This window comes from Sceloporus occidentalis, unplaced genomic scaffold (genome assembly GCF_023333645.1).
Source record: "Sceloporus occidentalis isolate IW3139 unplaced genomic scaffold, rSceOcc1.0.p SCAF_5, whole genome shotgun sequence".
Lineage (NCBI taxonomy): Eukaryota > Metazoa > Chordata > Lepidosauria > Squamata > Phrynosomatidae > Sceloporus > Sceloporus occidentalis.
In genome coordinates, this window is record NW_028316985.1 from 135,794,479 (window position 1) to 135,806,888 (window position 12,410).

General features: G+C 38.4%; 1 protein-coding gene across 4 annotated transcripts in view; it reads left to right on the top strand.

Annotated features, from left to right (window-relative positions):
* Positions 1-12,410, top strand: part of MARCHF1 (membrane associated ring-CH-type finger 1) — a 175,950-nt gene that overhangs the window by 117,906 nt on the left and 45,634 nt on the right. For 3 of the 4 annotated variants that reach the window (XM_089525572.1, XM_089525573.1, XM_089525574.1), the window contains 2 exons: positions 8,513-8,592; positions 8,873-9,631. In XM_089525572.1, the coding sequence (XP_089381698.1) occupies positions 8,513-8,592; positions 8,873-9,631 (839 nt within the window). The remainder of the gene's footprint in view (positions 1-8,512; positions 8,593-8,872; positions 9,632-12,410) is intronic. The other variant, XM_089525575.1, reaches the window with a different exon arrangement.

Sequence of the window (12,410 nt, forward strand, 5' to 3'; positions counted from 1 at the left end):
TAGCATCTCTCCTCTTAATGCTTGCTTGGAGTCGGTAATGGGCTAGATGAGGGAAAACAGACTCAGCCTGAATCCAGAGAAAACGGAAGTACTGGTGATTGGCTCTCCTGGTCTGGGTAAGGAAATTTTTCCACCTGTCCTAAATGGGGTCACGCTTCCTGTGAAGGACTCTGTTCGCAGTTTGGGGGTGCTTCTGGACTCATCGCTTCACCTTACTGCTCAGGTGGATGCAGCGGTCAGGAGCACCTGTTATCAGCTTTGGCTGATACGCCAACTGCGACCCTTCCTTGGCCGGGGGGACCTTGAAACCGTTATACATGCTCTGGTAACCTCTCGATTTCTGTAATGCGCTTTACATGGGGCAACCCTTGTACCAAACCCGGAAGCTTCAATTAGTGCAGAATATGGCTGCTCGGCTGGTTACTGGATGTTCCAGGGCCAACCATATAACATCAGTCCTAAAAGATCTCCATTGGCTGCCTATTCGCTTCCGGGCCGAATACAAGGTGTTGGTTATCACCTATAAAGCCCTAAATGGCTTGGGCCCAGGGTACTTGGAGGACCGCCTCTCCCCATACAATCTACCCCGCACTCTCAGGTCGGGTGAAAGACATCTTTTAAGAGTTCCAGACGCTCGATATGCATCAGCTCAGAGGGCTTTCTCTATTTCAGCCCCTCAGCTCTGGAACTCCCTCCCCAATGAGCTCCGTACTTCCACCTCCCTCGATGCTTTCAAGAAGAACTTGAAGACTTTTTTGTTCCGCCAGGCTTTCCCCCCGTGAGCCTTGTGGTCATTCTTTTCCCCGTGGCAATGTTTTTGTGTATTCCATTCTACACAGCCACTTGTATAGGGTGTTGTTAGGTTTTGTTTTTTTTTTTTAACTTTTTTTTTTAACTGTTCTTAATTATTAACTTTGTATTATTTCATGCTAATGTTTCAATTGTCTTACTCTTTGATGTACACCGCTGTGATCGCTGGAATAGCGGTATAGAAATAAAATTTTATTATTATTATTATTAATATACCCTAGTTAAGATTAATGTCTGTTAGTCTGGGTTTGGATAGATGAGTTGAAGTTAATCTAAAATAAAATAAAAGAGAAGCCTCCTGAACACTTCAACATGATCAGTACAGGATGAAGAATATGCAAATATGATACTCATTCTGGATCATTTTTACACAGTGGGCCCTTAGTATCCACTGGGTTTGAGTTCCAGGACAACATATGGGTTTTACTGGGGTCGAGTCACATTTTGCTGAAGTTAACAGAAACATTTTAGTTGAGAGAAAGAGAGTGTGTGTGTATTTTCATGTGTGCACACAATCCCACACAAACCCTTTCTCCTGGTTAATGCCTTTGTTTTTATGTTGCATCTTTGTTCATTTTACAAACTCTTGATAAACCACAGCCATATAGATCAGGATTTCAAAAGTACATTGCATATGTAGATATTATGTCTGTTTGATTAGATATACCTGGTACCAAGGACACAGAAGATTAAGGAAAGAGATTAATATGATGTGTAAGAATAATCATTGCAAGATTGAAGATTACAGGAGGAGAAAAATAACTGAATAAATAAAGAAATTGATTTCCTGAGCCCAAATGAAGAAAAGAAAGAAGGAATAGCTCCAGTTGGTGTCACAAAACATCCCTCACCAAGCTGCTGAGCAAGATATGAGGTTGTGAACACTACATCAAAAGGCATCATTACAGTAACTTGTTTCACCTAGAGGCACAACAGTTGCTAGGTGTTTGTAAAAGTAGCAGCATTCTAGAGTAAACCTGTCATCATAGACAAGTAAGTATAAATTTGCCACACACACATATATGCACATATACCAGGTTCCCTGCTCTTCTAGACATTCATTTGTATATAAATTTTATACAAAAGCACAGCTCAAACAATTTTATACTGCTTTTTCAGTTATATACCATTGGCAAGTTCACACAAAAAATCCAAATCTTGCACTGTCCATTTGTGAGTCTGCAGCCCAAATGAAACAATATGGGGAAAATGTCCAATTGTTCTCCTTTTTTCATGTGGATTGCTTTTCATTACTAAAATCCATGGACCCCCCCCCCTCCATCTTTAGTAGCCATGGGAAGAGTGGAAGGAAGATCACAGCTGTTTCATTCTCTCTAAGGCATTTTATTTCTCAAATGGAAATCCTGCAGTTTTGCATGTGCATTAAAAATACAGATATCTCTCCTCCACAACCACATCTCTGCTCACATGAATGTGTGTGGAGAGGAACGGCTAGCCCCTGTCTGTCTTTCAGTTTTCTTGGATTTCTGTTCTTTTTTCTTTTTTTTTTAAGAAATAGCTGAAAGAAAAATGTCATGTCTGTCTTTCCTTGGCAGAAACAGAGAATCTCTTCATGAAAGGGTACCTTTTCTGTACAGAACTTCTCATTAACATTTTATAGACTTTTTGATATTTTAATGTTCATTCTCCTTCAGCCATTAAAAGCAAATACAGCCATTTTTCAAGAAGCATGCTTTCTTTCCTGCTCTGTTTTTTCCCTAAATGTTTAGTGCTGTCTAAAATGTGTGAATAATTTAAGATCAATTACGATTTGAGAAGGAACCAGTAGATTTCCCCTTCTTCTCCAATATGGCTATCCAGTGGAAATAATTTCTCTTTGCAATAAAGTCCTCTGTGGATATGTTGACAAATGTATAAGATCCATTTTGCAGTGAAATGCTTCTTACATGAAATGCTAATGACATATAGTTATTTTTCATATTAAATGTAATCCAAGTGTTTCCTCTTTCCTGAGAAGGTTAAACACATGCAAAGAGAGATTCATAAAACTGTATTACTGCTACTACTACTACTACTTTATTTTTTTTAAACTAATGGTTGCATGGATTGATAGTGTAGGATCTCATATTTGCCTTTAAAACTTGAGTAAATGAATGAAATGTAGTTACTGGTACCAGCTCCATTCAGGGCTGATAGATATTTTACACTTTATTTAAAAATAGCTGTTTCCATATGTTATGTAGTTGTTTTTAAATTGTTCTTTAATATTCTGACTCATTTTTATTTGCATTTTGTTTTAATCTGTGTTGTAAACCACATTAGGTCCTGCATAGGAAAATATGGGGGCAAATGAGTAAATAGTAAATAAAGAGAGAATTAGCTATTATGCTCTTTGTTGCTCATATTTAAAATTTAGTGTGTAGCAAACAAGAATAAGTAAATTTATTTTAATGTGGAGCTTTCTATGTGCAATGTTAGTCATGTCTGCAAGCACAACTTGTGCAAAATGGACTTTTCTAGACTATAAAGACAAAGGATAGTGGGTCAAGAAACTCTGTAACAGTAACTTAAATGTTAACTCTAAAAAGGAAGTTAATGCTTAGCCTGAAACAAATACCCATCTACGTACGTGTGTGTGTGTGTGTGTGTGTGTGTGTAGTAAATATTGTATTTTTTAAAAATGCTGGATACTCTTATTTAAGAGACCTGCTATTCCTGTCCAGATTATTTTTCCCTCCTTGATTTCATTTCCCAGACTGAAATTCTGTTGTCCTGAAGTGGCAAATCTATGTCAATGGAAACAAAAGAAGCCACAGTGGCTAGAAGAAGGGGCAGGTGTACTGGTGTCAAGAAATGAAACATTGGTGGTAGTGACAAGAGAAGACTCTTGGCTCTGTGCCCCCTTTCTCCTGAATCCCCGGCTTTGGGCAGAGTCCCTCACTCAGGGTACGATGACTTAGACCTGTTCTATGGCAAAGGTGATTATGTAAGCCATCACTTCCAGAGTGACTTTCTTCAAAGTGTCTTCACCACCACTTGGGAAACAAGCACCATGGAGTGCTGGCCTTGTAGCCTTTCCCTTGCTGTTGTCTCTCCATCTCTAAGTAATGAGAAAGGGCAGTCACTCACATATAAAATTGTTACATATAAGATATACCTAGGTTACTCTGACAGCCTCAACAGAGTGGCACTAAATGCCAGCCTTGTAGCAGAGTGTGGGTGTTGTGACCGCACATCAGCTGCCCCAACTCCACCCATGCTGGCTGCCTGACCAGAAAGTGGGTGGCTTCATGCTGCCTCTTCGGCACAGCGTTTACATGTGCTGTGCCAAAGAAGTGGTGAAAAACCGTCACAGCTAGGGATCCCTTTTCACAGCCTAAAAAGGAGTTCTTTCCACCATGGAAAGGTCAGATCAGGGCCATGGAATGTAGTTGCCACAGCTATGATCCAGCAAGGAAAGGAGTGGCTATAGGCTGCTCCAAAGGGGCAGTCTGCTGAGCCCCTTAGTCAATGGAGGAGCTGCAGTCCCCCAAAAAGTAACTGTTCAGTTTCTTTCTACTTTCTACTCTAATAGGAGATATGAACATCTCTCTGGTGTACATATTTGTTGTGGATTGACTGTTCTGCAGACTGTTTTGTGAATTTCCTTCTTGCTTGTCTCCATGCTTGAAATTCCTGCAAAGCACCCGGATGCTGAAGCTGATCTAGTTATGTGATCTTATACTCATTTATTTTAATGGGCCTAAGATTAAAGTCACTGTATTTCATAGCAAGTTGGCAGTGTTTTCAGTAGTTCACAGTTCCATAGATTAACCAAACTATATCAGAGCATACATATATGCATAAACACTTGACTTGTTTAAAAAGATGTTCTGGTAAAATTGAGGGCATAAGATTAAAAAAACCTGCTATGCATGTTCAACAGAGTTTTATTTAAAAAACAGTTACTGCAGATTTGTTTTAAAAAATTATAACTGCAGATATAATACAGATAGTTGTAAAGCAGAATGTATAGTTGTATAAGCAGACCTTATCTCCCTGTATGAGCCTACCTGGACTCTAAGATCTTCAAAAAAGGTCCTTTAGGGTGGAACATTTTGAATGACTGTATTTTAAGAAGGTGCTGTATTCATTCTAAATTGTTCTAAATTATTGTATTTTAACTGCTTTATAAAAAATTAAATGTATGTTTTACGTTGTTTTAATAGTGTCAACAGACCAATCTAATTTCAAAAGTACTAGTGGGCCACTGTGTATCTCCAGATGTTGCTGGACTTTAATTCACACAATTCCTCTCCATTGACTATGTCAGTTAGGACTTATGGGAATAGGATGAAAATATCTGAAGAGCCAGTTGTCCACTCTTTTTGGTGGTAGCACTGTTGCTGTGACCTATGATTGATGGCCAATGTCTTAAAGCACTGCATTAATTCTAAGTGTGAGAAGAAGGAAAACAGTATCTCTAACAGCTTTGGAAAATGCCAAAATTAATCCTGAAGAATTGGTTGCTGTCCCTGAGGGTAAGCCCTGCTCCCATAAAGATATTAATGCCTTCAGTTATGCTACTGATATCATCTCCTTTGATGAATTTTCTGCAGCTGGCTTCTGGTGTAACTTCCTTTCATTGAAATGGCACTTCATAAAATAAAGTATTTTTGAATAAGTGTCAACTGAAGGAAGTGCCATTTAAAGTTCATTACACTATGAAATAGAACCCTTTTATATAGCCAATCAAAGAATCGTGGGACACTAAATGAAAGACAGTGGGAATGTGCAGTTTTCTAATGAGTTTGCATACTTGCGCTGTATTTGCTGTACATATTTTCCATACATTTTGTGTGATATAATTGTATTATAATAATCCATTCCAAAACCTCTGTTCTTTCCATTTTCCTTCATTTACAGCACTTCCCTGACTAGACCTTGATTATTCATGTTATTTATTATTGTTGCTTAACATTTCACAGGGTGGGGGGTGGGGGTAGCTACATACTTGTTAGCCAAGAATGACTTTGACTTACAAAAATGACAAAGTACATGCTTGCACAATGCAATGTTGGCTTATCTAGGAAAATACTACTCTTTCCCCCATTAGTTCCCAGCAGCCTTTTGGCCACATTACATGGAAGGGTAAATAAATGTGCTCCCAGCTTTACATGTTCCTGGAGGCAACCCTGATTTAAATCTGTATCCCTTAGGTCTGACACTAGGGTTCAGCCCTCTGGAGCCAAGCACATCACTCCACTGGCTGGCAAAGGCTACTTCCAGAACCTGGCATGCCAGTCAGCTGCAATGATGGATCACCGCAAGGCCAGAGGCATGAATTTCTCCTGCAGCTCAGAAGCTGCACACTCAGGACTTAGATGAAAGAAGGCTGGGACTTCAACTAAATTCTCAGTATTGAATTTTAATGTATCCATGTCATTTAGCAGAGGAGTCATAAAAGTATAGAAGGGATTTCATTATCTACAAAGATTTGTCTCTAGTAATTTCATAGTTCCCCAAACCCCAAGCATTTGCCTAATATCTATCTTGGTTATTTAGATTGTGAAGAAAGTGATTCCTTTCCTACCTTTCCTTTTAACAAAGTAGTTACTAGTCCAAAAAACTAGTAGAAGCAGAATGCGTGTGCTGTTTTTATAGCCCTGTTTTCTAAGATGAAAACAAGAAAACAAGTAGCAAACTTCAGGAGCATAAAAATTAATACTCATACAAAAAGTCCATGTTCGTTTCTGGATAGACATGTCTAACTCCCACATGAGTTACCGCAACTGATCACAGATGCTGAAAAAAGAAAGAAATGTTATCTGTGTCATATACCCAGCAGCTGTTCCCAGTATTTACAGCTTTCCTTTTTCTCCTGTTATTCTGATCCTCAGGTTCTTCTTACAGAAACATTTTAATTGAAATTAAACATATATGGAGAAAGTTCTCAAGAGGATTAAATGATAGTTTCTTGCTTATTAATAACATCTCATTTTACCTGCTTCCTCACATGCTTCAACATGACACATCTGGCTGACAGTGTGGAATCTCTATATCTCTTTGTAGAATCACAAAATCAAAGAAATGTAATACACTAAAAAGGCAGTGATCAAACTTAAATGAGTCACTTACATACTTTTGAAGAGGTCAGAGTCTCAAATCTTTCCAGGTCTGTTCAATTTCTGATTGAACTCTACTGTACTATTTACTCAGAGGATTTGTGGATCAACTGGAAACACATCAATGCAATCCTATGCTTGCCTGCTTGGATGTAAGTTCCACTGAGTTTAATAAGCCTTAACTCCAAGGTAGGTATTTATAGGATTATAGCCTTAAAAGGTTCTACTAGCACACAGTACTCACAATTCAGCACCCTCATATAAATGTGTATCTCCACCCACATCAAAAGATGCATAAAGCCAATTCGTGGAGATCAAGTGAACATTGTGGTGTGAACATGAATTTGTATGCAGAAACAACTGCATACACAACAATATTAGTAACATCTAGAACAACCTATCCAGTTCAGGGGTGGACTATGGAGCCCTTTGGATGCTAGTGTAATCCAGATTCTAGCTGCTCTAGCTGTCATGGGCAGTGGGAAGGAATAATTGGAGTTGCAGCCCAACAACAGCTGGATGACTACAAGTTTCCCATCCCTGCTTTACTCACTGTGGTTTAATTCATATGTTTTAAACATTATGACTGGTGTCCAAAGCTGATGCCAAAATTTCACTTGATTTTTTTAAAAAAAGAGTTCAAAATATTTAGCTTCTCCTAAAATAATCTGATTATTATAAGAAGCTGAAAAATTGAGCACTCTCCTCAATGTATGTCATTGGATGGTGTTTGTAAGGCCTAGTGTTACATACCAAATCAGCACATTGATTAATCTCGAAATTTTTACCAGTTAAAGTTAAATTTCAGAGTTTTGAGACTAATTAATTTTATGCATAAAATAAGCACCCAGGTAACTACAGAGCTTACTGTAGTTTGCTTTTGTTCAAAATCTTATTTCCAGAAAGCTTCTAGTTGAGTAAATCAGTTGTTTTGCAGTCAAAGCACATTTTGCACTCGGCTTGTTAGTCTGAAAATTGCTCTGGAAGACTTGTGAGAGGACTCACATAGTGGAAGTGTCTTGCTTCAGGTGCCTGATCCCATAATAGGTTGCAGAGCTTCAGTGTGAATTTAAGACTGTCTGAGGCTTATCAGTTTCACATTCATTCAGTTTCTGGAAGTGAACTGGATTGCCTTGGTGGTACATTGGTACATGTAAAAATAAGCTTTACTATTCACATAGCTTCTGCCCTCCCATACTGAAAAGTGATGCTAGTTCTGCCCCAGATCTAACACACAGTCAACACAGTATCAATGCATTTCAGTTTGTTCTGATATGAAGCCTTAGCATTGTTGATCTTTATCAGCTGTTGTTTTCTCCTCCCCCTCCCCTTCTCTCACACATAGACACCAATGCAACTAAACCCAACTGCAAACTGAAACCTCAGTCTCTGAAAGTTTGTTCCTCAAAAAAAGAAAATATGTGTGTGACGTGTAGTATAGCCTTTGGAACATACTTAGTTCCTCAATTGGGTTTTGTTTTTGCAGTAGCTTCCTGTATTACAAATTGTGTATATCTGCAAGCATCGTGAATAAGCTGCACAAGCTAATTTTTGTTTTAATCATGTGGAAAAGTAGTAAAATATCTATGCTTTATTTTATGGATAAAGATTCCAAATTATCTAACTTGTTTCAACAGGCAAGCAGTCCTACCACAGGAACAGCTCCCAGGAGCCAGTCCCGGTTATCGGTCTGCCCTTCTACTCAGGACATTTGTAGGTATGTGTTCCTAATCTGGTTGAGGCATAGTCTTCTTTATTTAAAAATGTATAGGTCTAACTCCTAACTCCTTCATGGATTTGAGCTCAGAAGTAGTTTTTGTTTGTCATTGTTGATATTGTATTTATGTCCCTTCCATTTTTTTCCTATTTTAATCATAGTTCTTTCATTTAAAAAAAAAATCCATACCTCTTATTTATTTTATTGTTTTATTTCTCTCTCTTTCTCTCTCCTTTTTTTTCCTCATTTCCCATCCATCTTTGCTTACTTCTTTGTTTAGATCTTCCACCTTGCATGACATATCAGAAGATAAGTTTGAAAAGTCACCTGTCATGGTGCTGAATCCTGCTAGGAAAGAACCTGTTAAGAAACAAGTGAAACGAAGGGTTAGGAGAAGAAAGGAGGCTGAGGAACATGCTGATCATGCAGAACAGCAAAGGAAAGAGAAGGATGGCAAGTTGCACCTCAAAGTTTCAAATCCAAGATGGAATGACTTGCGCAAAGCATCATTTGATTCCACATCATCAGATGAGAATCACTGGGCCCTGATTAGAAAGAAAGAGAGAGCCACCATGCCTAGAAGAATGAGAAGACGAAGCACTTCAAACACTCGACCTGATGAGCATTCTGTGAAGAATACTATTGAACTTGTCACAATGAGAACAAATGCAGAAAAGAAGCCAGAAGAGAAGACGGACCCCAAAGGCCAAACTCTAAATCACCGTAGGAGAAAGACTTCAAAGTGTAAAGAAACAAACCCCTCATTATCATCTGTGTCCTCTCTGGATACAAAGAGCTCTTTGAGACAATGTGGAAAATATCAGGGCAAGTGCAGCCACAAGGATCCAAAGCCTTCATCTTATCTTAGGCGAGGAAAAGCAACCAAGGAGGAAAGTGGTTCAGAGAAAGGCTCTGGCAGTGATATTTTGACACTTCCAGAAAATGGAGCACCCGCTGGGACAGGGCCTGCTGTGAACGTTGCAGTTCAGAAACCTCCTGTGTTTTATGATGACTTGTCTGATGATTTCGAAGTGTGCAGGTTTGTCTCCTAGTACAAAAAGAATTGCCAAGTGCCATGAATTACATAGAGGAGGTTGTTTGGGTTCCCCCCTGCCTCCTTGATTCATGCTGCTATTCAGAGTCTAGATCATGCTTGGCAACTAAACAACAACAGGTAGCTTTCATTTGATACAGACTTTAATCATGAAATCAGAACAAGTATCTGAGACATAGTACTGAGCCATTTTAACATAATAAAGCTGGAATAGGATGCATATTCCCCTATGGGAGTCCAGGTTCTTTCTTTCTTTCTTTCTTTCTTTCTTTCTTTCTTTCTTTCTTTCTTTTTCTTTTTCTTTCACTTAGACCATCAGTATGTGGTGTTTTTTTATTAATAATGTCAACTTACAATTCTAACAATCCAATTGAAATCTTCCTTTTTAAAAATTTGTGTTTGGAATTTTTACAGCCTCTCAGTATGTCTTTATAGAAGTGTTCTTTGTCCTGTGAGAAGTTTCAGTATGTACGTAGGCTCTATAACATAGTCTCATCTGTTAGGGATGTTTTAGAATGGAAGATCTGAGCTTTTGGGGAATGAATAAGGTCTGTACAAGTTGGTGAGTCAAACAAAAGAAACTCATGAACATAAAATCCACTAGGTTTGAAAAATGTCTTGGTTTTGCAGAGAGCCTGGAACTACAAACAGAAACAGAAACAAAAAGAGGGTAGTTTTTGAGTACTTGTTAGCCTGCCACACTTGGGTAGCAATCTGTGTTTTGCTTAATGGGGTTCAAATTTAGAATAGATAATTTTCTATTTCTGCCAGTGGACAATATGTAGTGTCAGAGAAGAATTCAAAGATATAGCCGTGTTAGTCTTAGAATCAGCATGTGGAGAGATTTTGTAGCACCTTTGAGACTATCTGATTTATTTATTTATTTATTGTTTCATTTACATCCCACCTTTCTCCCTGGAGGAACCCAAGGCAGCTCACAACTGAAAGAAAGAAATTGGCAGCATGAGCTTTCGTAGGCTTCAGGCTACTTCCTCTGATGCATTTGGTGGAGTGGAAGCCAGGCACAGACATATATATGCCATTGGTGTGTGAGGATGTCAATTCAAATTACAAATCCTTTGTGTATGGAAATGAAGTTGCAGGTCCAGTTTTAATTATGGTTGTTAGTGCACAAAGGCATAGGAAACTTGTCTTTGTGCATGGAGATGAACTGGCAGAAGATCCAGTTTTGCAGTGGGGCTAACCTGTGGTGAGGGGAACAGATGAATGTAGGGCACTCCCATGAAGATGGAATGAGATAGTGTTGAAGTGTGTGTAGTGACTAAGGAAGCATTGTCTTTGCAGCTTTATTCCCATACACAAAGGATTTGTACTTTGAATCGACATCTTCACATACCAATCACACACACACACACACACACACACACAATCTGCCTGGCTTCCTCTCCACCAAATACATCTGAGGAAGTAGACTGAGGTCTACGAAAGCTCATGCTACCAATCTCATCCTTTCAGTTAGTCTCAAAGGTGCTATAAGATCTCTCCACATACTGAGTGTCAGGCAAGTTTGCCATAGGCACTACACTTGTTCCTTTGTATTAATTAATATTGGGAAATAAATCTATACTGGGAAATAACCAGCTTCAGTGCCCAAGAGAGGATGGCAGTGGTATGTTCTGTATTTGCTGCATACCACAGGAATAAAGTAATTCATTTTCTAAGGATTAATTCTGGTTGAATTCTTTTTATAGAATGTATTGTGTATACAGACTGTATTGAATTCTTTGTATAGAGATGACCAAGTGTGGTATAGTGACTTTGATTATTGGATTAGGAGTCCAAGAAACCAGGATCCATTTCCCTGCTCTGCCATGGCAACCTATGGGGTTTAGGCAAGACACATTCTCTCAGCTGAAGAAATCGATGACAAACCTGTTTTGAATAAATCTTGCCAAGAAAACCATATGAGAGGGTCATCATATGTCAGGGTTGACTTGAAAGCACATAACAACAGCAGCAAATAATCATGTCAAAAACCTCTTGCCAGTTCAATAAAAAAATGTTCTACAAAAGTGGCTAAATAATTAAGGAAATTAGTCTTAAATGCTGTGGATAATCTATGCTTATCTATATAGATAAGTCTATACCGATAAATGTTGTCTCCCTGAAAGCTATGACAATGTTGGTATATATGCTTGATGTGAAAATTAATATTGTAAAATTGCTGTTGCACAAATTATTAACGTAGGAAGTGTTAGGACTAAAACACTAAAATTGTTGCTGTTGTTACTGTGCTGATAATGAGCTTTGCTCCTGTTTTAGCTGAAGATACCTTTACTCCTTTACGGCATTGACAAAGAGTTCAAAGTTCATTCATTTCGTTAGATTTGGGAGAATGGCCCATATAGTTAATGCATAACCAGGGCTAATATGATATGTTGATAACTTAGTAAACTCTTTGTTATTTCTTTGGCAGAAATATTTATGATAGGGGAAAAAAAACATGTATTATATGCTCTGAAAGTGGATAAAAAGGCTCAGTTTATCTTTTGAAATATTATGATTTAATTTTGGCACTATATGAAAATAAAAAGGTAAAGGTTTTCCCTTTGACAAGGTTGTCAAGTCATGTCTGACTATAGGGGGTGGTACTAATCTCCGTTACTAAACTGAGGGAGGCAGCATTGTCAAAGATGATCATGTGGCCAGCATGACTGAACAGGATGCTGTTGTCTTCCCATTGAAGTGGTACCTAGGTATTTACTTGTTCTTTTGCATGTTTTCAAACTGCTAGATTGGCAGA